The sequence below is a fragment of the Heteronotia binoei genome, chromosome 4, assembly GCF_032191835.1.
Source record: "Heteronotia binoei isolate CCM8104 ecotype False Entrance Well chromosome 4, APGP_CSIRO_Hbin_v1, whole genome shotgun sequence".
Lineage (NCBI taxonomy): Eukaryota > Metazoa > Chordata > Lepidosauria > Squamata > Gekkonidae > Heteronotia > Heteronotia binoei.
In genome coordinates this window covers 41,194,176-41,218,857 of record NC_083226.1, presented here as the reverse complement: position 1 = coordinate 41,218,857, position 24,682 = coordinate 41,194,176, and the positions used below count along the sequence as shown (strand labels likewise).

The 24,682-nt window shown below is 41.5% G+C and overlaps 1 protein-coding gene across 2 annotated transcripts in view; it reads left to right on the top strand.

Moving 5' to 3' along the window:
• ACO1 (aconitase 1) overlaps positions 1–24,682 on the top strand; it is a 41,493-nt gene that overhangs the window by 4,442 nt on the left and 12,369 nt on the right. Inside the window, exons 3-12 of one of the 2 annotated variants that reach the window (XM_060237176.1) lie at positions 6,162–6,299; positions 8,253–8,322; positions 8,781–8,964; positions 11,475–11,614; positions 12,875–13,046; positions 14,025–14,125; positions 16,114–16,230; positions 16,626–16,785; positions 20,503–20,638; positions 22,638–22,722. In XM_060237176.1, coding sequence (XP_060093159.1) covers positions 6,162–6,299; positions 8,253–8,322; positions 8,781–8,964; positions 11,475–11,614; positions 12,875–13,046; positions 14,025–14,125; positions 16,114–16,230; positions 16,626–16,785; positions 20,503–20,638; positions 22,638–22,722 — 1,303 coding nt within the window. Of the gene's footprint in view, positions 1–6,161; positions 6,300–8,252; positions 8,323–8,780; positions 8,965–11,474; positions 11,615–12,874; positions 13,047–14,024; positions 14,126–16,113; positions 16,231–16,625; positions 16,786–20,502; positions 20,639–22,637; positions 22,723–24,682 lie in introns of those variants that run through there. The other variant, XM_060237177.1, reaches the window with a different exon arrangement.

The window sequence follows — 24,682 nt, the reverse complement described above, 5'->3', positions numbered from 1 at the left end:
GTTTAAAGGTGCCTCCCCCCCACAAGAATTGACCCATCCTTTTATGAAGGAAACCAAAGTGCTTGTTTTAAATTTCATACAGCTTAGGCCCAGAGATACTAACTACGGTAACTCCAGGAGCCATTTTAGCACACCTCTTGCTCATCTTTCCATTTGAAGCTCTGAGGTGCCCCTGGTTCTTCAGGCTGGCTTTTGGAGGGAAGTTACAACTCAAAGCACACACTCTCCAGGAATGAACCACTGGATGATTGTCATAAAACTGACAATCTTATGTGAGCTTCTGTATGTTGTTCCTGGCATATTCAAGAAATTTGAGTTGCTTTTGTCATACTGGAGTCCTCTATAATTATTGCAACCTACCTTACATTCTTTGTAGATAAGGGCATTCAAAGTTTCCCTTTGCTTAGCCTTCAGAGTTGTATTTTCAGTCATGAAACAAATCAGTTTCCATCAGTGAAAATATGTAAGTGGCTGACTGAGAAAGAATACCATAATTGCAGGCTTGATGAGTTCTGAAAATTGTCCTGTTCAACTGAAGTAATGTTACCAAAACAGCCAATTGGTTAAGCCGTTTGTTGCTGTTCTGAGTAGAAAAGGATGAAGAGTTCACTGCAGCCAGCCTGAATTGCTGACAGATCAGAGTGCCAGACTCAAATTAATTCAGGGCCCAGTTTCTGCATCAACCAGAAACCTATAATTTCCCACATAAGAACATAAGAGAAGCCATGTTGGATCAGGCCAATGGCCCATCCAGTCCAACACTCTGTGTCACACAGTGGCCAAATATATATATACACACACACACACTGTGGCTAATAGCCACTGATGGATGTCTGCTCCATATTTTTATCTAACCCCCTCTTGAAGCTGGCTATGCTTGTAGCCGCCACCACCTCCTGTGGCAGTGAATTCCACGTGTTAATCACCCTTTGGGTGAAGAAGCACTTCCTTTTATCTGTTTTAAGCCGACTGCTCAGCAATTTCATCGAATGCCCAAGAGTTCTTGTATTGTGAGAAAGGGAGAAAAGGACTTCTTTCTCTACTTTCTCCATCCCATGCATAATCTTGTAAAACTTTATCATGTCACCCCACAGTCGACGTTTCTCCAAGCTAAAGAGCCCCAAGCGTTTTAACCTTTCTTCATAGGGAAAGTGTTCCAACCCTTTAATCGTTGCCCTTTTCTGGACTTTTTCCAATGCTATAATATCCTTTTTAAGGTGCGGTGACCAGAATTGTACACAGTATTCCAAATGAGACCGCACCATCGATTTATACAGGGGCATTATGATACCGGCTGATTTGTTTTCAATTCCCTTCCTAATAATTCCCAGCATGGCATTGACCTTTTTTATTGCAATCGCACACTGTCTTGACATTTTCAGTGAGTTATCTACCATGACCTCAAGATCTCTCTCTTGGTCAGTCTCTGCCAGTTCACACCCCATCTACTTGTATTTGTAACTGCGATTTTTGGCTCCAATGTGCATTACTTTGCATTTGGCCACATTGAACCTCATCTGCCACGCTGACGCCCTTACAGAACCCATGCTGAGTCTTCCTCAATAACTTGTGTTCATCAATGTGCCTACTCATTCTGTCCTTGATAATGCTTTCTACCAACCTTCCCAGTATTGAAGTCAGACTGACTGGCCTGTAATTTCCCGGATCTCCTCTGGAACCCTTTTTAAAGATGGGGTGACATTTGCTACCTTTCAGTCCTTAGGAACAGAGGCAGATTTCAATGAAAGATTACATATTTTTGTCAGAAGATCTACAAGTTCAACTTTGAGTTCTTTCAGAACTCTTGGATGTATGTCATCCAGACCTGGTGACTTATTAGTTTTTAATTTGTTTTTAATTTGTCTATCAATTGCAGGACCTCCTCTCTAGTCACCTCAATCTGACTCAGGTCTTTCAACACTCCTTCCAAAATAAGTGGTTCTGGAGCAGGCAAACACTTCTCATCTTCCACAGTGAAGACGGAGGCAAAAAATGCATTCAGCTTCTCAGCCATTTTCCTATCCTCCTTCAGTAGTCCTTTTACCCCTTGGTCATCCAAGGGCCCCACTGCCTCCCTGGCTGGTTTCCTGCTTCTAATATACTTGAAGAAATTTTTATTGTTGTTCTTTATGTTTTTTGCAATATGCTCCTCATAGTCCCTTTTTGCCTGCCTGATCACAGTCTTGAATTTGATTTGCCACAGCCTGTGTTCCCTTTTATTAATCTCACTTGGACTAGCTTTCCACCACTTAAAGGAGTCCTTCTTACCTTTTACAGCTTCCATTACTTTGTTTGTTAACCATGCAGGCCTTTTCTTATATGTCAATATGTCTTATATGTCAATTCCATTCAAATTAAGTATATTCATTTCCCCCCAAGTACTCTTCGTGTAATGTTCATTTGCAGAATCCGACTTCCATTGTAGCCTGGTATATTGTAGTTCAGGCAAGGAAATATAGTGATGTACAGACACAGACCTTTAAATGTTATTTTCTTTTATCTAAGCTAAGCAGCAATTTAAAAATGCTGTGCATTGAAAATTTGATCCTTGCAATTTAGGACAAAACAAAGGTGGTGAAACATGTTTATTTTCCAAGGAATTTACATGTGTTATTTCTTGAAATACAAACAGCTATTGTAGTATTAGAAAACAGGACAGAGACTGCTTGGATCTGGGCTTTCTTTTCCAAGTCTGGCTTTATCTTGTTGTGTGGTCTTAAGGAAACCAATAGCTTAATTTCTCTAAGTAAATCTTTCTGAAACTATTCAAGATGGGTGTGGGTTGCTTTAGTCAATCCTAGCAAAGATACTTTATAGCCACACATCTCTTCCCCTACAAAAGTTTTGCTTGGCTATTTCCAGACTCCGGAAAGAACACCTATTGGAATAATTGGGATGGATCCAGACTAAATTTTCTACCTATGGAAGGGGAACAGGATGTTCCTATCTCCACCTACCCCAATTTGCCCTAGTACCATTCTTGAAGGTCCTGTGGGAGCAGCATTTCAGGATGAGCATGGGGGAACGGGGGGAGATATGTTGCTCCACTAACAGATCCAGATGCCTGGATCCAACCATTATCTATTGCCAACCTTCAGGTGGCACCCGGAGTCCTCCCGCTATTACAGTTGATCTCCAGACAACCAAGATCAGTTCCCCTGGTGCAAGTGTCTGCTTTGGACTCTATGGCATTGTACCTTGCTGAGATTCCTCCCTTTCCCAAATCCCACCTTCTCCATGTTCCAACCCCCAAAATCTCGAGGTATTTCCCAACCCAGAGCTGGCAACACTAATAATGAAATTGTCTTTTGTTAACCATTAGGATATCTTAAAGTTATATAAGTTACTTTATTCTTCTCCTGAATTTGACCAAGAGTACATCTTTTCCTTAACCAGCAAGTCAGTTCAACTAGTATTCAAATTAAAAATCATGCACTTTTTAATTCAAAGCCTGTAAGGCTTTCTTGCCCTGATCTAGAATGGTGCAGCCTAACCTGATCTCATCAGATCACAGCAGTTAAGCGTCAGCCCTGGTTAGAACTTGGATGGGAGACCACCACGGAAGCCCAGAGTTGCTATGCAGAGACAGGCAATAGCAAACCACCTGTGTTCATCTCTGGCCTTGAAAAACCCTATATATTCATTGACTGGGACTTGAGGTCACATTCCACCACCAAGGCTGTCCTATGCAGATTTCATAATCTGGATTCTATGTATGTAGAATCCAGTGCAGTTCTTGCTTCAAATTACTTTTAAAAACTTGGATATCAAAGGTGACCTGATCTGGAAAACTAGAAAATGAGTTCCTATTAGAGCCATCCAATGATGTATTTGTATTTTAATCTATATTTTAATCAAATATTTGGGAATTGTGAAGTCTCCTTATTATACTTAATCAGTCCCTTGGTTCATTTATATCAGTATTGTCTACTCAGACTAGCAGTAGCTCTCCAGAGTCTTAGGTGGAGGTCTTTCACATCACCCACTATCCAGTCTTTTAAATTAGGGTTGCCGGTCTGCAGGTTACACCTGGAGATCTCCCACTATTACAGTTACTTTCCAGATGACCAAGATAAGTTCCCCTGGAGAAAATGGCTACAATGGAAGTCGGATTCTGCAACATTGTACTCTGCTGAGGTCATTCCCCCCCCCCCCCCCAAGAAAAAGAATCTCCAGCTATTTCTTAACCTAGAGTTGGCAGCTCCACTGGAGATACTGGTAGTTGAACCTGGGACCTTCTGCATGCCAAGTAGATGCTCTGGCAGTGAGCCATAGCCACCTCCTTGTCGATTCAGACCTGATGTAATGATCTCTTAGGCAACAGGTTGTTCATCCTGTTCATCCGTTCTAATAATGTGTGTACCGAATGCAGCTGCTTTCTTTATAAGTGCATTACCTTCCTCAATTGATTGTTTTTATTGCTGTAATTGGCAGGGGTTATATATAATTTGATCTACCTTTGGTGTGATTTTTTTTTAGTTGCCTAAGGTGTGTTGTTGTTGTTTTAAGCAGAAAGGCAGAACATAAAATCATGAATAAATACATATGCATATTATCAGGGCCACAATAGGGGGACTTTGAGTAACATGCGAAAGAACTTAAAACTGAGTAAACAAAGATGAACCCCATTTTTTTTTAGAAAGGCAGTCCACCTCAGACATTTATTTTTCATTCCTTTTTACAGTAACATGCACAATCCAAAATAGATTTTAAAAATATAGTAGTTCCTTAACTCTAGCATTCCTCACAGACCATTCAAGTGCAGCTCTGTTTGGCTGATGCAGTAATGGGATTACTGACGTTCAGGTGGGTACAGATGCCAGCCTCCAGGTGGAACCTAGGGATGCCCCAGAACTACAGCTTCTCTCCAGATTACAAAGATCAGTTCCCCTGGAGAAAATGGACACTTTGGAGAGTGGACCCTATGGCACTGTACCCGGTTGCAGTCCTTGTCCTCCCCAGGCAGCTTCAGAGGGCAGAATGCATAGCACATCATAGATTCCACATGAGTCCGTCTCCAAATCCCCCTTCCACAGGCACTGCTCACCACAACTTCAGGAATTTCTCAGGCTGGATTTAGCAACCCTATTTATTAATGAAGGTTAAAAAAAAATCACAGACCTTGTTTCCATTGTCTGTTTCAGTTCCTTTTAATTAAACGAAATGCTAAAAAGAGTCTATTTTATCAATGGTACATGTGTTAAATCTAAATTACTGAGAAAACATTCCTTGAACACAGTGCAAAACTAACAGCTTTATGTTGAGCAATTCTCTTAATTCCCTCTTATCCACTTTCTCCCAGAAATCTGTTTATTCTTTTCCTTGTTTTACAAATTTGGAGTCAATGTCTGATCAGGTCTGTTTTGATCAAAGAGAATGTTGAAAGCAAGAGGAGCAGGAAGAAAGGAAAGTTCAGAAGAATGTCAGAATTTCAGTCTGTGGATGCTCAGAGGTTGGCAATATCTTTGCAGACCTTCTTATCCACCCTGTGATACATAACATAAAGCAACTGCCAGGGGTGAAGTTACAAAAGGGTACATTGATTTTTCTACACGGAGAAATCAAAGATTAACCTGTCCTTTAAAAGAGCAATAAGAGAGTAAGAGAAACCTGTGGCTGTATCATAAGAATGCTATAAATGAGGCATAATAAATGTGTGGAGGAAGTACCATGATTGTGCCTGCTGATCCCACCTTCCAGCCTGTGTGTGCTCATTTTTCTTTGGTGGAACTTATGTACATACAAGCTATGTACACTGCATCATCACAGACTGTCTTTTTTTTTTTTACCTGTCCTGCCTTTGGCTTTATAGAATGGAACCTCACAATGATGTCCCTCCAGCATCCCAAATATCTGCATATTTTTGGCCTATTGTAACCAATACTATTAAGTGTTTTGATGTAAGATCCAGGGCTTTTTTGTAGCAGGAACTCATTTGCATATTAGGCCACACCCCCTTGATGTAGCCAATCCTCTAAGAGCTTACAGGGCTCTTAGTACAGGGCCTACTGTGAGCTCCAGGAGGATTTGCTACATCAGGGGGTGTGGCCTAATATGCAAAATAGTTTCTGCTACAAAAAAAGCTCTGGTAAGATCTGTACTGCAAATCTGTTTGGCTGCTGTCTTATGCCCCCTCCCTTTGTTGAACTTTTCCATTACAGGGGCGTCCCTGCGGTGGTTGATTTTGCTGCTATGCGTGATGCTGTGAAGGTCCTAGGAGGAGATCCAGAAAAAATCAACCCTATCTGTCCTGCTGATTTAGTCATTGACCATTCCATCCAGGTTGACTTTAACAGGAGGTAAGTCGTAGTTCCTGCCGCAAGCATAATAGAATCATATTCTTTGGACTCTTACATGAACATACAAGAAGCTGCCTTACACTGAATCAGAGCATTGGTCCATCAAGGTCAGTACTGTCAACTCAGACTGGCAGCAACTCTTCAGGATCTCAGGCAGAGGTCTTTCACATCAAATGGGGATTGAACCTGAGGCTTCTGCATGCAAAGCAGAAGCACTTCCACTGAGCCACAGCCCCTCTTGCATTAAATTATTTTGGTTTGCCCATGATCTAGGGCTTTACCTAAAGATGCAGAAGATTAGTGAAGCTGGGATATGTAAACAGTGAACTAAGAGATGGAAAGGGGAGCCATTTGTGACATCTTCTATAATCCAGCTGTCAATAGCCTACCTCCCCACCTGCAAAAGTGCAGAAGCTTCACACACCGATATTGAGAATTACTTTAACAAAAACTTTTGTCTTTACTGGTTCACTAGAGTTCAGATCATGTCAGAGGGTAGCCATGTTGGTCTGCAATAAAGCAGTTATATTTGAGTCCAGTAGCGTCCTAGAGACCAACAAGATTCAGGGGATATGTTTTTGAGAGTCTACTACTATTGGACTCTTACTCTTTTCTGCTGACAATTGTTTGTCAGGGATTACTGTCTGGAAATAAATTTGCCAACAATTTATTTCATTTACGTCATGAAGCTGTCTTATACCGTTTCTTAATTTACCTTTGCAGTACACATATGCACACTGCGGGTGAAGGAGCTGTTGTACCCTGCGGCACTTAAAACTGAGTAAACAAAGTTTAAATAAACTAATGATAAACATTAGTATATCATCTCACATTCCATTGGGTGTGGCTATAACGATCAGTAACTAAGTGTGAGAGTCCCACAAAGTAATTTTGTGGCTCGGGAATTATTTTGGAACACACCCACATGACCTTAAAAGCTTTATTGCAACACAGATTACTTCATATAGCATATGGAGAGTATTAAATTGTGACCACTGAAGAAGACCTTTATGGCTGAAATGCATCTGATCCAGTTTCACTGGCTTATTGCTTACAATCAGCACCACTGGTAGTGCACTGATTTGTTTGTAATGCATACTGCACAGTGTTGACCTGGATAGCCTAAGCACCTGTTTTGTTTTTAATGGACTATTCAAGTACACTGTAACATTAAAGATATATTTCGTTTAATCCCTTTTTTATATGCTTGTACCCGCAATCTTTTAGGTGTCCAATTCCATTTTGGGTTGGATTTTCGCCCCTTCTTTTGTGTTGCTGTCGACCTTTGGTCTCCCAGTATAGCCTGCTCTGACCACATACTCACTAGGCTCTTGGATAAAAGGTGTTTCACCTCACCTTCCACACAACCCTTTTTGCTGGAGATGCTGGGGACTGAACCTGGGACTTTCTGTGTGCAACGCAGATGCTGTAGAACAGAGACACAGCCTGGGTTATAATGGCAATCAGAGGGCTACTGCTTGTTGCTTCATGCCAGTGGTGAAAGATAACATCAGTGCTTCTGATGTAAAAGAAGTGTGTGGCATGTTATTCAAAGCACTTAGCGGATTTTGACAGATCAGCAGAATCATTAATTCCCCCCTACCCCACCCCCTGCAGAATGCTTATTGGTTATAATTGATGGCTTAGAAAACTTTCCATTCCTTTGACGTTGAGCCTAAACTCTGCCAATATACCTGCATTCAGTGTGGAATTAGCCCTTGAGCCAGACAGTAGGAATTACAGCGAAAGCTACTTAAGCTCTCTCTGTAGCTTGTTTCTAGCCCACAGATGCAAGGTAATTAAAGTGCATGAAACAGCTGAGCTAAAATACAAACTGGGCTTTGTTTCTTTTCTTTTTTTGCCCACACACGTTGGTTTTTGTGCTAGATGCTGCTGAAGTTGTTATCACTCTGATATCCGTACTTGTTTTGTTGTTGTCTTTTTTTTTTGCAGGCCAGACAGTTTACAGAAGAATCAAGATCTGGAGTTTGAAAGGAACAAAGAAAGATTTGAGTTCTTAAAGGTATAGGAAGGCACACTCGGCTTTTTGCATACAAAGCTGGAATGACTTAAGATGCCTCAAGGGCTTGTCAGAATTTGGTTCCAAACACACTGGCCTTTGGGAAGGGTCTTGAGCAGGCATAATCTTGAGGGCAGACCCAGGACAGAACCTTAGCTTCTTGACACAGGGCTACAGCTCAGTGGAAGAGCATGTGCTTTGAACTCTGAAATTCCCCCAGGTTCAGTCTCCAGTTCAAAAACAAGTGCTCAGGCAGCTAGAGGTGTGAAACCAACTGCCAGCAGACAATAATGACTTTGATAGCCAGTAGTCTAGCTCAGTAGAAGGTGATTTCATGTGTTTGTGTGATTTTTCATACCCCGTTAATACCTGACAGGCCTCAATTTTGACAAATGAACAAGGACAGTACTGACTAGTTGCCTGCATTTTCATATGCCTTCCTTTTCCCTTTTGTGTTTCAGTGGGGCTCCCAAGCCTTCCAGAACATGAGGATTATTCCCCCAGGCTCTGGGATTGTCCATCAAGTGAATTTAGAGTATTTGGCCAGAGTGATCTTTGATCAGAAGGGATATTACTATCCAGACAGTGTGGTGGGCACTGATTCCCATACCACCATGATCAATGGCTTGGGAGTGCTTGGCTGGGGTAAGTACCCCCTGTCTTGAAGGGGAAGGCTGCTGCCAATTGGCTTATAGAGGGCTATATGGGACAGTAAACTAATTCGGTATATTAGTGTTTTCAAGACTTGCCATCTAAGTCTTGATTTGAATTCAACTGCCCAATGTGTGCAGCATCCCATGTCAGTAGTAATTTGTGTGATTAGGAGCTTTTAGATCTTTTATTTACGCACAGAATGGAATGGAAAAGAGCTCTTTGGCAGTACTCGCATTGGGAATGGTAATCTTTGAACCAGAGCTGGGGCAGCTGTCATGTGGACATTCTCTTGAAGGCAGTTAAGAAATGAGGAGTGGGCAAAAGGATTGCCTCCTCAGAGCAAGTCTCACTCTTCCTAGTTTCACTGTGTCATTGGAAAAGTTAAGTAGGATTAGACCCAGATAAAGAACTTCAGTTTGTCGGGGAACCTGAGCTCATACAGGTAACTAGACTACTTCCAGTGAACCATCTTTACCTTTAGTAGCTTCATCTGGATCGTCTTGCCAGATGCTAAGGATGATTTTGCTAAATGTCCAGTGAGTGAAATGTGTGAGCAAAGGAGTTGTGAAATGGCTGCCTGTATGAGCTCCCTGATTTCTCTTTTGGTGTTTAGTGCTGACAGCATATCCACTTAAGGTGAGGTGGGAAAGAGGACACTTGCTCTGGAGCCTTACAAGACCCTGGCACAGGGTGAACATAAGAACATAAGAGAAGCCACGTTGGATCAGGCCAGTGGCCCATCCAGTCCAACACTCTGTGTCACACAGTGACCAGAAAACCAGGTGCCATCAAGAGGTCAATCAGTGGGGCCAGGATGCTAGGAGCCCTTCCACTGTTGCCCCCCCCCCCCACAAGCACCAAGAATACAGAGCATCGATGCCCCAGATAGAGAGTTTCATCAATACAATGTGGCTAATTGCCACTGATGGACCTCTGCTCCATATATTTATCCATCAATCCCTTGGGCTTGTGCAGGGGTGTCAAAAATAAGACCCAGGAAACAGAACTAGCCCATCTAGGGCTCTTATGTGACCCATGAACAACTGGTTCAAGAGAGAGAACAGGAGACTGCTGGGAGGAATGGGGAAGCAACTCCAGTTGTGGCTTCAGCATGATGGAACAGTTTCATCTGCTGCAGTCAAGCGGCTGCATTAGTTGAGCAGCATGGGAGCATTTGCACAGGGCTGCACCACTGACTCCCCAGTCGACCTATGCGGGTTTGCTTTTGCACCCCTCTCTCAGCCCACAGGGCCTTGCTGCAAGGATACACCAACTTGGATCTTACCAGCGGCTATCCTTTATGCAGTTTATAGTTCCAGCACCTGGCATTACATTTTATGGCCTGGTCCGACAAAATGACATTTACGTTATGACACACATGGCCTGATCTGACAAAGTGACATTTATGTCAGATCTGGCCCTCATAAGAAATGTTCAGCACCTCTGGTCTAGTGGTTAATTCAAACCTAGGATCTGGGAAATCCTGGATCAGATGCTCACTCTGCCAATACCATGGACATTTGCTGGGTGACCTTGATCCAACCACACACTCTCAGCATCCCCTGCCCCATAGGACTGTTGTGAGGGTAAAATGAGGAGAACGACGCAAGCCGCTTGGAGTCCCTATTGGGGAGAAAAGTGAGAGGAGTAAATATACTCACCTGCAAAGTTACACAAGAAACTGTTACTTTGGGATAGGTGCCTATTAACTTGCAACATTTATTCCCTTACAGTGCAATCATAAACAGAGGTACACCCTCCCAGGACATTCATGGACATAGAAGGATGTAACTTACTTTAGGATTGTGTTAATAGTCTTTTTTTAAAAAAAAAAAAATCCTGACCCATCCCAGAAACTGCAGGCATGCTGGAACATATTTCAAGCCAAGCTTGAACAACAAAGGTGTAATGAGCACAAAATGGCAACCCACCAAATAGATTAAACCTCTTGGAGATTAAAACCCAATTAAAATCTCACCTAATACCTGCCTAATCTAGCATTTAAAGAGAACCCAGACTCAGCAGATCCCACAAACCACGCATTCGAGTCTCTTCCAGCGTCAGGTGAGATTTGCTTTCCCTACAAGTATATAATATGGTTGCCTGGTCAGCAGGAACAGGTATGCAGTGCCAGATGCTACATCTTTGAAGGGTTTGTCCTGGAGAGCAGATGTGCTTCGGATGAATTCAGCCTTTGGTTTCAGTTGCAGACGAGAAGAGGAAATGCAACAAATCCAAGGCTGACCTTTGACTTAAACAGCCTACTCCTTTACAGCAGTGCTTAATGCAATTCAAGAAGTGTCATAAATGCACAGAATCCCCAGCTGTAGGCAAGCATTTCTGGAAACCATTGTGCCAAGGATATGCACAGTGCCATCATTGATCTGCTTTGCTGTTATCACTTGTAGCACTGCTGTTTACTTAGCCTCATTAGGCTTTTATGTTGATCTTATCTGCTTGCATGGGAAGGCGAGAGTCACATGAACCTTTTTGCTGTTTAGGTGTTGGTGGCATTGAAGCAGAAGCAGTGATGCTGGGCCAACCAATCAGCATGGTGCTTCCTGAAGTGATTGGCTACAAATTGACAGGGAATCCTCAACCACTTGTCACATCTACAGACATTGTGCTCACCGTTACCAAGGTAATAACATCATGTGACACCTTGGCCACCACTCATGCCACTGTTGCCCATTTTCTAGAATGTGGTATTCTGTCCAGAGGTTTGCTTATGGTAGATGGGTCTTCAGGGCCTTCAGATATAATTACCACCAGGTGGCTAAATGCATGAGCAGTGAGCTAGGAAGTCCTGTGTTCAAATTTTTCATCATTCACAAACTCATTAGGCTGCCTTAGGCAAGCCTTACTGTTCTGAGTCTCTGCAATGTACGCAAAAAAAAAAATCTCTTCAGGACAAAACATGTGACTAGACACTAGAATGATTTTTTTTTTAAAAGAAGACTGTTGAGAAATATATCTTCAGGTTACATAGCATGCCAGAGCAGGCTGGAAACACAAGAAGTCCTTTCAAAATGACTTTAAATTTTTGAATATCCTGTTTAAGCAAAAGCCACTATGTGGTGTTCTTATTTTATTCGGGGGGAAAAACAGAAGGGCTGCAAAACTTTATGTTTCAGATTTATATTTGTGCTTGAGGTCATTATTCGTGATATTTAGAAATGTTCAACATGAGTGCATCCCATTTCAGGGGACATTTGAATGTATTGTTTTTTTGTGAGTAGCAACAGCAACATTAGTATCAGGACAAATGTCTTGTGGCTTTTAAAAATTCAAATCAATCCTTGACTGTGTGTGTGCTGTGGGGATGGTTTGGCCAAATTAATTTGTAACTTAAAATCATGGCTTACTTAAGTGATGGTTAGTCTGTGAAAGCAGGATTTATCTTGCAGATGAAAATCTGGATTTGAGTGACAATAAATGCTGGCTTAATTAGGTTAGATCTAGGCAAAATTTTCCGAAGTCAGAATGGAACTTTCCTTCTCCCCCTCCCCCTCCCACCGCTGTCCGCTGATCTCTACGAAGTGCTGCTCCTGGAGGACAGGAGATCCTGAGGGATGACATGAAGGGAGTGTTCAGCAGGAAAGGGGATTTAGAGACAATTGCCATTTTAGTCTGGATCTATTCCATTGTCTTCACTCTGGCCAGACATCTCTGTAGCCCAGCCATAAACAAGGATGGTGCTGCAGAATAAGAAAGGATTAAGCCAGTGTGTCTGAGTTCACAGATTACAGGAAACCATAATTAACCGTAATTTTTTACTGTCATAGTTGGATGATCACATGAACCACTGGAAATGCTTTTAATTTTGGCCACTTCTGTTGTGTCGGATAAGATTATGTCGTATGATGCTGAATGTGTTTCTTAAATGTATAATCTGTTGCAGCATCTTCGTCAGGTTGGGGTTGTGGGTAAATTTGTCGAGTTCTTTGGGCCTGGGGTTACTCACCTGTCCATTGCTGATCGAGCCACCATTGCCAACATGTGCCCAGAGTATGGAGCAACTGCAGCCTTCTTCCCTGTTGATAAAGTTAGCATCCAGTACCTGGTTCAGACTGGTAAGTATGAAGGTCACAGTCATGTTGAAGTCGAGGTCTGGACTCACTGGTTGGTTGGAGGATGTCCTGAAAAACCCAATTGTTGAGTTCCATTTTGGAAAAATGGCAACATGTAAATACAGTGAATCTGGATTCCTGGAAACAAGGGATATGGGCTTATGTGTAGCTGATTAATTTAACTTCAATGCAGGCAAGTAGTATCTTTAACAATATGTTTCTCCCTTTGTGTGTTGGCAGATAACCAAAATATTGCAGTTGTGAGTTCTTTTAATCAACTGGTTAGTTAACCAGTTGCATAGATCTGCATAAGTATATCAGTAGTTATTGGGAGGAGGCAGGGCTTTTTTTGCAGAAAAAGCCCAGCAGGAACTCATTTGCATGTTATGCCATACCCTCTGATGTCAAGCCAGCTGGAACTGCTTTCCTGTGCGTTCCTGCAGATAAAAAGCCCTGGGAGGAAGAACAATTTTTTCTTTTATATTTGATGATGGCCTTCCAACCTCTAAGAAGAGACATTTTTTTCACTGTAAGAGTGGAGAAATTCCTCTTCTAGGATCCCCCAGGTTTAGAGCTCATCTCCAGACTACAGAGATCAGTTCCCCCTTGAGAAAATGGATGCTTTGGAAGATTATGCCATTGCACCCTGCTGAGGTTCTTCTTTTCCCCAGGCTCCATCCCCAAATCTCCAGGAGTTTCCCAGCCTGCATCTGGCAACCCTAATCTGGGTTGATCACAAGACCCAGGCCAAAAGCCACAGGCCAAGAGCCCTTTGACGCCTGCCTTTTAGTTCATGCCGAAGGGCTCACTCTTCTGGCCCTGTCCAGGTTAAATACCTGCAGAAAGAAAGAAGTTAATCCAGGACAGTTCTTTTCACTTAGTCAAAAATGTTTGAATTGAGTAGCCTACATATTAATTTGAGTGGTTTATTTCTGTCTTCTAAATGTAATTTTACTGAGTGGTGCTTTTTGTTTGCTTTAGGCCGTGAAGAAGAAAAGATTAAGCATATAAGGGAATATCTTCAGGCTGTGGGAATGTTTAGAGATTTTAGTAATTCATCACAGGACCCAGATTTTACCCAGGTAGATTTTTCTTACTCTTTTAGCTTTCTGTTCTTTTTTAGAGCTCTTGTGACAAAAAAACCTTCATAGCATTTCATTTGCTACTAGAAAGAAGACTGGAAATCATATTAAAAGTGATCCTCATTTTGGTGTTTGCTGCACAGTGCTCGTGATGAACAGTCTGTTCCATCTGTTTGGGTTTCTGAGAATCTTTGCCTTAATTTTTTTTTTAAATAACATTTCCAGCACACAGTTGCAAAGTAAAAGTGAAATCATATCATCATAAAGATTCAGGTCAGATGATGAATTACAAATAATAATAATAATAAATAATCATCCTATCCCAGCATGCATTGCCTGGTAAGAATGAAGGAAATGCCTTGCTGGATCAGACCAAAGGTCTATGCCCAACATTCTGTTAACCACCAGTGGCCAATCCAAGGATTCTGCAGGGTTTATAATTGGAACATAAACAGTGCAATCCTGAGGAGAGTTACTCCAGTCTAAATTCATTCTTTTCAGTTGGTTTAAACTGAAGTAATTTTCCTTAGGATTGCACTGAAAGACGACTTTTCCTCTTTCTGTCCCAGTACCTAGTATTAAGAAGTTAAAATTTTACTGCTACCTGATAGACAGTTAACAGTACTATGGCTGTTTGTCAACCCAGAGAACTGGAATCTCAGTTTTCTAAGAGTCTGTAACTGGTTAAACCAAATACAGTTCAGCTTCATTAAAATGGCAGGGTACCTTTTCTTATTGCTTTCAGTTTTACATACCGTAATTCTCAAGTATTATATGCGAAGCTTTGCTTTATCCCAGCTACAGAATCCTGCTCTGGCAATGGCCTTGGTTTGGTTAAAGAGGTCTTAAATTGCCTCTGGTTTGGTTTTTAAAGTGAAATGGCCCTGCTGTTTTAATTTTAAAAAGTCAGCCCCAAAGCTCTCTACAGGTGGAGAGCGAAATTCCAGTTTACCACTCCCCAACATGATGCCTGAGGGCAGCCCCTGGTGTGTTACCATTGGTTGCTTTATGAATCTTGGAGATAAAATCCAAAGAGTCTCCAGTGGCATGGAGGATGGGGGGTAGCAGGGAGCTTCAGGTTACTTGTTATCAGCTGACTGGTTAGTAAAGTGCTGATCACATCGTGGGCGAATTTGTCTTAGTGGTGTGCCCTCATTTTGGCTTCCTTGAGTCTAACTTGGCAACTTCTTTCTTTGGAAACAGAAACAAAGCAGCATCTGCAAGTACAAGGCAGGGGTGATTTTTTTTTTTATTTTTTTTTTGCCAATGCAGTCTTCCCCCCACACTTACCTTGGGTACCCCCATCCTGCAGAAACAGCATTCCCAAGGATATTTCATGGGGAGACTGGGAAGTCACAATCCTGTGCATGGAAGTCTTTCTGTGCCTGGAAATTTTAGCTAAGATACATAGCTGGAAAAGGTGGAATCTGTCCTCCACCACTGGTACTATGTGCCCCAGGAGTCACCCAGGAGATGGAATGCACCTGACTTTTCCTTAGGGCTTTTTTGCTGTATGTAAGCTCTCTCTTTCCCATAGGGTTTCTCAGAGTCACACACCTCTACCCATAACAGTTACTAGTTAATGCTGGATTGGCTATATGGGTCTGGATCTTGATCTTTAAAGGGAGATTCCTTAAAGGGAGATCAGACACATTCAAGGATAGGTCCATCACTGGCTATGAACCGTAATAATTAAATGGAATATCCATGTTCAGAGGCAATAATCATCAAAAGAATGTAGAGCAGCAACAGGGGACCAGTTTGGGGTTCCATGTGTTGCTTGTGGGCTTCTTAGAGGCATCACACAGTGAACCAGACAAGATAGATGATTGGATGGATCTAAAATGGCTGCTCTTGTGTTCTTAAATGATGCCATTGAGACATGTTCTCAAAGTTACTTTGTTGAATTAGAGCTTTGAAAGTAATGTGGAGAAGAGTGCCTTGCAATCTTTGGTAACATCTCAGAAGGGTCTCTTTTTCCACAACAGATTGTGGAGTTGGATTTGCAGACTGTTGTACCTTGCTGCAGTGGCCCAAAGAGGCCCCAGGACAAAGTGGAGGTCTCTGAAATGAAGAAGGATTTTGAGACCTGCTTAGGAGCCAAGGTAAGAGTTCTTCTGAGCCTGCAACTGCATTTAAGCTTCTTGAAAAAGATAATACTGCTTCCGACAGCTTAAAGCCAGTATGAATTTTTTTATGTATTTTATTTAAATTTTATACCTCACTTTTTCCTGAGTATGCTGTAAACCATTTGTATTGCATTTTTTGTAACATTTTGTAAGTCACCAAGACAGGCAGGCTGACAATGAAATAAATACAATAAACTGTTTCCCCCATTTTTTTTATCTTTATAGCAAGCCCTGCTCCATGAAGAGTTAAGTTAGCTGTTCTCAGTGGAAGTTACCAGCAGCAGACATAGTGCAATTTCATGGCCTTTCTCTTCTTTATTTAACATTAGTCACCAAATTCCCATTGTTTCTGTGTTTGCTTTTTCTTGCAGCAAGGTTTTAAAGGCTTCCAAATTGCCCATGAGCATCATAGCAGCCATGTGAAATTTGTTTATAATGACAAGGAGTTTGAACTCGCTCACGGATCAGTTGTGATTGCTGCCATTACCAGCTGTACCAACACTAGTAATCCATCTGTTATGCTGGGTGCAGGTAGGTGCAACCAACCATGTGGCATCACTTCAACTCTAGTTCTCATTCAGGATTCGAAGGTGAGGAGAAAGATAAAAATATTCCCTGTGATAACCTTTGCCCAACAGATTGTCTGAAGACCCTGTTCTGTTCTATAAGTCTCCAGAGCCGGGAGTCCTGAGGGCAGGGGACAGAACCAAACAGAGCCTTGCAGTTAAGCAGGGGTTTAGTTGCCTGTGGTGAATAACAGCTGTCTCCAAGTTCATAGGCAGCACACCTCCATGTGCCCTTCAGGGAACTTTGGCATATACAGCATCTACAGCCCTCTGCTGTTTCTCTGCTCATCAAGAATCATAATGTAGCTCTGTGGATACACATCAGTTCCCCCTCTGTCTCTCCCTTTCTTTTCTGCCTCAAGGGGATTGAGGAAGATGCATGAAACTGGTGATAGCTGCAGTGTCTTTCCCCAAATAGTCTATGTTCTTAATGTACCGAAGATAATTCCTCTGGAGCAGCTGGAGTGTCCACCCAATCCACTTACTACTATTGTGACACTCTGTTCCTGCTGTGCACCCATCTCCCACCAAAATAAGGAGGATCGTAACCTATGTTTATGTGCCATCAAGTTGTAACTGATTTGTGGTGACCCCAAGCAAGGGGTTTTCAAGGCAAGAGAGAAGCAGAGGTGGTTCGCTATTGCCTTCTTCTGCTGAGTCTTCCTTGGTGGTCTCCCATCCAAGTACCAGCCCTGCTTAGCTTCTGATGAGACTGGGCTATACCACACGATTCCACATCCTGATCAGGGACTAACAAGTAGAATATGAATATGGATTGAACTCAGTGACTCTGTTCTGCTAATACTTTGTCCAGCAGACTTCTTCTTGCACAGAAGGACTTAGCTGGAAGAAGTCTTTGGATACAACATAGCATAAGAAAGTCCAGTCTTTTTCTTATTAAAGTACAAGAATCCATTCCCACCATCTAGAACAACTGGCAATTTTGAGAAAAGATGTATATTTGTTTGTTTTTGTTTGTTTGTTCGTTTTATACTGGCTTTTTGATCAAAAACGGTTCCCAAAGCAACTCACATGAATCAAGATCTAATAGTAACGACAGCGGATGTTAAATAAAAAACACTGTTAAGAGAGGAGATTTTCAGCTGAACTGGATCCATGCACAAGGAGAGGTGCTCAGCTGCTTCCTTCCCCCCACTTAAGATGGCCTCACTGATGAAACCATTGTTCTTCATGATAGCTGGGGAAGGGCTTGCTCCAGATCTAGTTGGTGCTTCAAGCAGTATATTCAGCTTGCTTCACTGTTAGGAAACTATTTATGCTAAAGCTAATGGCTGCCCTGCCGACCATTGCAATGTTTGAAGCAATTTGTAATGCAAGCCTGCATGGAATGTTGGTCTACTCATACCTGGTTCTGGAAGTTGTTCCTTGATCCAAAGCACTTGAACATGACAAAGGGTGATTAAAACCTCTTGAGCCAGTGACTGAAATTCTAAAAGACTTGTGCCAGCTGTCTCAATTCAGTTAATAAAACAAAATTTCCTGGAGTGACCTCTACACACATCAGTCTGAAACATTCTCAGAGAGCAACACAGTGCCCTTTGTGCTGTTTTCTGTGTGCTGTGCCTGGTTTATGATAGACTTTCAATGTGTTCAGAGGAGGCCATAAAGCACTCAGTCTTTCTACAAACACTAACCATTTTTCCATCACAAAATTTGCAGAGGTTGGCTCAAAGATTCTCTAGTGACTGCCAACATGGTTCCTTTAGAAGGAGTTTGACCAACTGACTGTGACAAGACCATTTAATCTTGGCTGTGCATACTGTCTCATTCATTGAGCATGTGTCTGATCTTGGATCCTTCTCTGGGCATGCCTGTGCTATAAGGGCTTGCATCAGTTTATATAGCTGGTCAACTCTCTTGGTTTCTCCCTAGAAACTGTAGTTTGATGGAGGGAAGAAAAATAGTTGGTTCTTATACCCCTCTTTTCTTTAACCTAAGGAGTCTCAAAGCAGTTTACAGGTGCCTTTCCCTTCCTCTCCCCTCAACAGGCACCTTGTAAGGTAGGTGGAACTGAGAGAGTTCTCAGAGAACTGTGACTAGCCCAAGGTAACTCAAGGAATCAAGCCTGTTTAAACAAATTAGAGTCTGCGACTCATAACTACTATACCACACTGGAGATGATACAAGCTCTTTTAGAGGTTACCAAGCACTCTCACCAAACTGTAATACCCAGGGTTCTCAAAGAATGAGTGCTAAAAACAACTACTTGGAAAATGAATATATCCTCTCAGTTCTCATGTGTTATATCTGCCTAGCTGTAGCCATAGTTGTAGTTAAATGTGGATGGGATTCCATGGAAATGTTGTATTTTTATTTATTTGAAAAAATGTATCCTGTATCTGCCGTAAGTTCAGGGAACTCCTCAAATCATTAAAATGTATAGTCATCCATAAAATCAGCAAATCAATGGAACAACAAGGATCTAGTTATAACACAATGTCAGCAGAATACCCATATCCTTTTTTTAAAAACCATCTAAAATAGAAATGTGCCCTCTGGGCAGAAACCAGAGAGGAAAGTCTGCACATCTTTTTCCAGAAGGCTGTTCCAGCAAGTTTGAAGCGAAATCTAAACAAAGATAGCACCAATGAACAGACCTGTCTGAATGCCAGCACAACTAGGCACTGTGATAAGATGTCATACAGGTTTGTTTTAGGAAGGACTTTGAGTCTCAGGTTGCAAAACACTTTGAAAATTGATCCAAGTAGGCAGCCATGTTGGTCTGAAGTAGCAGAACAAAATAGGAGTAGATTGCACCTTTAAGACAAACTTAGTTTTATTCAGAATGTAAGCTTTCGTGTGCTCTTAATCTAAATCTAAAACCAGCTCCTTCAGTTGAATCTGGAAGAAAAATAGATCTATTTTAAGATCAGAGTCAGAGGTACATAGCAGTCTGTATTAGTTAAATGCAGACTGTTGCATTGTGTGCAAATTAATACCACCAAACTGTCTTCAAGGGCGGCCCCAGGTGAAGTGTATTGTAGTATTTCAGTCTCCAGAGTACAGAATCAGGAATCCATGTAGCAAGATCAGTGAAATATACATCAGAAGCCTTAACGACTGCAATAGTTCCCATTTTCTCCTCCAGAACATTGGTATTTTGGTGACCAGGAATAAACAGGTAAAATTAAGAAGCCCTCTTTTTACTATGGTTTGGACTCAGAACTCATAGGATTTGTGGTATCATTATTCAAAAATGTGCTAACTGTGTAGAGCTTGGTGGGTCATATATGATGTTTGCCACTGAGAAATGTTATTGATTCTTACCCTGTTATTGCCAGAAGGCTAGAGGTTGTACATTTTAAGAGATGTCACTCAGGGGTGGAGCACCTGCTTTGCATGCAGAAGGTTTGAGATTCAACCTCTGGCAGTAAAAAAACCCCAATAACATTATCTAGATCTGTGTCTGGAAAACCTCTACCAGCTAAGGTAGATCATATCTGGAGTTCAGTCAGTGTTCTCATTCATAATATGCTAGCGAAATGTTCTAAATGTGGTAAAGGAGGTCTAAAATCCAAATTCTTTACTTTGAAAACAAATGCCTTGGAATACAGTGAATGGGTTCAAATCAGCACATTGTAGAATAGCTTCCTCCTTCACATAAGACAGCTTCATATGTTTATTGTCATATAATGCTATGATTGTCTCTCTCTTTTTTCAGGATTGCTTGCAAAAAAAGCTGTGGAAGCTGGCCTGACTGTGAAGCCATACATTAAAACTAGCCTTTCTCCTGGAAGTGGGGTGGTCACTTACTACCTGAGAGAAAGTGGAGTGATGCCTTATCTTGCTCAACTAGGGTATAAGATGGTTTCCTGCTCTCTTACTTTGGAGGCTTGTTTGATTGTGCTTCAAGATAGGAGATGGTCCCTCAACTGTGAAAAAATGGGGGCGGGGGGGGTTAAGTGTATTTAATCAGGATATGTCATAATGATTGCTAATTGCTAATCTACAAGTTGGAGCTTACAGTCTCCCAGTTGAGAAATGATGACTATAAAAAGCTTTCCTGCTGGCTCGGACTAGAGCTCCATCTAGTCCATCAACCTGTTTCTCACAGTGGCAAACCAGTTGCTATGGAGGGCCAGCAAACCAATCATAAAAGCTGTCACAGGGGACCAGGGAGGGCCTTTACTGGCTGCCACCACTCTGGTACAGGTCTATCTGGGAGGGCCCAGAGCACCCACCTGACCTCTGTGTCTTTCTTCTTAACAAGTACCTTTTGATCATGGCCAAAGAGATGTGAGGACCCAGGCAGTATAACAATAACAAGTTTCTTGTAAGTGCTCAAGAACAGCAAATGGGTTGTAACCTTTAGTGCAACAGTAAATATGGAAACAGTAAAGGTAGTACAAAGCAAAATAAAAAGCCTTGACATGACTAACTATACATTCCCTTTTTCTAATTCCAACTAACTCACCACTCTTTGGATGAAGGAACCCTCCTAGCTGCAGCCTTCTCTCCATCTCAGCCTTTCCAGAGAGAACTCTCCTGACTGCAGCCTCTCCAGAGAGAACAACCCTCCCTCTCTATTTCCTTCCTTCCAGGTCCCACCCCTCTGATCTCCACTGGGAAAATTTTTCCTCCAAAACTGCTGCCCACCCAATCAGAGGGACAGAAGGAATCTTTGGAAATGTAGTCCCTATAGCTACTCTGATACAGGCTTTTCTGGAGCCTGTAGGCCTCACTAGACCTAGGATCATGACAGAGGCCAAGCTTTTTCCCTGATGTTGCCTTCTAGGAGTGCTATTCAGAGACTTGCTGCCTCTGGAGTGGGGGTTCCCTTTATTCTATAAATATGGTGGTCTATAAACGTGTTAATAAATACATGTAACAAAATAAGAAAACTACATATGAAAACAAAGTGGCTGAAAAAGACAGCATACAGGTAGGATTTTTATGATTAGGTGTCAATCAGCAGCCAGGCCAGATGATGATCCTATGTATGTGAATCTGAATTGATTTGCCTTTGTTGTCCTTTCTTTAATAATAAAAATGAAGGAAGAAAGATGGAGTTATTTACCCATCTATTTTGCATGGTCCAGGCTGGCTGGATCTTTGGCTCTCAGAAGCTAGCAAGGTCAGCCCTGGTTGGTTCTTGAATAAGAGACCACCAAGGAAGTCCAGGGTTGCTATGCAGAGGCACATAATGGCAAACCACTTCTGAATGTCTCTCACCTTGAAAACCCTACAGAGCCACCATAGATTGGAAGCAACTTGACAGCACTTTCCAACACCAGCAGTTTGTAGAATACCCATAAATGCTGCTTCATTACTGCAGCAAGGTCCCACTTCACACAACTGGTAGCTGAGGAGGTAAAACTTTCTACTGTACCACTCCAGGTTACAGTTGGAGGACTGCATTACTGAATTTATGCTTGTTTTTTTTAAAAAAAAAAAATCAGAAATATTGTTAGATTAGAACTCCTTTCCCTATCATAGCAACATTCTGCACATTAAGTCCCAAGAAGTCCCCACTTAGTTTGAAGATGTTTCATCTGGAAACAGTTTAACTCTGTTGTTGCACATGAAGTATCCCTGAGATAGGGATGGATAATTGCCTGCATTTTGTCAACAGAGACTTTTGGCACAGAATATCAAAATGCCTTCTCCCTCGTGTTCCTTCCACAGCAGCCAGCAAAATATAGGACTCTCAGTAACATTCTGGTACAGGAGAGGAAATGCTAATTTTTATGTACTAGCATATCTAATTTTATCTTCCATTTGGGGGTTGCTGTTCTTGGCAGCTGTGTGATTTTTTTAAAAGTAAAAATCTCTGGTAATGTGTTTCATAATCTGCAGGTTTGATGTGGTGGGTTATGGATGTATGACCTGCATTGGCAACAGTGGACCTCTACCAGAATCTGTTGTTGAAGCTATTACTCAGGTACAATTCAACTGCTTTGTCTTCTGTATGTTCAGCTATTTATTTAGGAAGATGTTGGCCACCTTTAAGTTAAAATTGCAGTCAAGGTGCCTTGACAAAATTTAAAATGAAAACACACAAAAACATTACTTTAGAACCAGGGGTGGCCACACTGTGGCTCAGGAACTACATGTGGCTCTTTCACACATATTGTGTGGCTCTTGAAACTCCCACTGCCCCATTGGGTGGCAGCTTGGAAAATGCTTTTAAAGTTAAAGTTGCTTTCTTTCCACCTTTCTCTCCCCCATCTATTTGCTTGCCTGCCTGCCCTCAAACATCTGATATTAATGTCTTACGGCTCTCAAACATCTGATATTTATTCTGTGTGGCTCTTACATTAGGCAACTTTGGCCACCCCTGCCTTAGACTTTTCTTGAACAAATATTGATAGCATAAGAACAGACACAGAAAACAGTAATTTTAAAACAGCAGTAAAATTTCAGTGTTAAAAACCCCCGCAAATGACGGTACCAGAAGAAAAAAATACAAAAACAGGGGACACAGTATAAGACTTAACAGAAAAAATTATACTGTGTAGCCTGCCAATTACATTTATGTTTGAAAACTATGCGAATAAATCATTACTATTTTTAAAACAGTTTTTTGTATGTATATTCTTCAATCTTACTTGTACAGTTAGCAAATTTAAAATTGTACTTTGTAAAGAACATCTACATCTCTCCTTTTGAAAAGGTCAACTTTGCCAAGAGGAGAGATGTAGATATTCCTTATAAAAATTACAATTGATTGGGATATAACTACACATTTGTTGGTTCCAGTTTATTTGAGGATGTGCTATTGAAGACTACACATTCTGATGAAGAAATTTTGCATTGAGAAACTGACCTTCACTTCTCATCAAGTGAACAGTATTTGGCACACATTCAATTTACAATAAATAGAGTTGCAAAGTGAATAGTACTTGGCATATATTCAACTTGTGATAAACAGAGTTATATGGACTTTGTACGGTGTTATATTTGGTAATTGTAAAGCTGAGCTGATTAGTTTTGTGCATCATACTCTTGCTTTTTGTACATCTGGGTTGGTGTTAAATATATATTGTATGTAAAGTAGATTGACTTGATATTGGAAACAAGTAAGATATACATACAAAAACTGTGGAAAAAATAGTAATGATTTATTAGCATATTTTTCAAACAGACATAATTGACAAGCTACACAGTATTATTGGTTTTTCTGTTATAGACTGGTAGGAAAAGTCAGTAAAAGACAAAGTATGAGAAAAACAAGTAAGTAGCTTGTTAAGAGGACAAATCAGATCAAAGAGAACAATTGGCTTCCAATAAGCCCAGAATTAGAAGGCAAGGCAAGCTGTGGGATTTGAGGCCAAAAGACCCAGAATATTTAGAATAGAATGAACTCTTATTAGCTAATACAGGTTTTTTAAAAGCCAAAGAAACACTGTCTAAGGAGGGAGATCTCAGTGAATGTGTCATCTGCCTTTGCTGTGTCGAAATCTTCATAGCACTGACGGGAAATTGTTCATAGATTACTTTGGCTTTAGAAATGGATCCCTTGAACCATTTCAGGATTCAGTATTGTTATATGTCATTCTTCAGAGGGGATCTCTGTTATCTGACAGCAGTACTGTAAATGAAGCAGGGGCTGGTTCATATGTCGGTGTTCTGAAGTCTCAGTACATTTTTGCCATTTGAACTAAGAGAGGCCTGTATCACTGGTGAACTCCCAAGATGGTTCCCAACGGAAGGGAAAAAATCGCTTGCCCCTTTAGTAAAGGCTTCTTTACTAGCTGATGTTATTTCCCCCCATGTCATGAAAAGCTTCAGTTGTCCATTTCCAGACACTGGATATTTTTCTCCAAGCCTGTTAGCAGCATTATTGCAACCCTCTCCATCTCACCCCCTGAAAATTCTCCTATTTGTGTGGCATTCCTAGG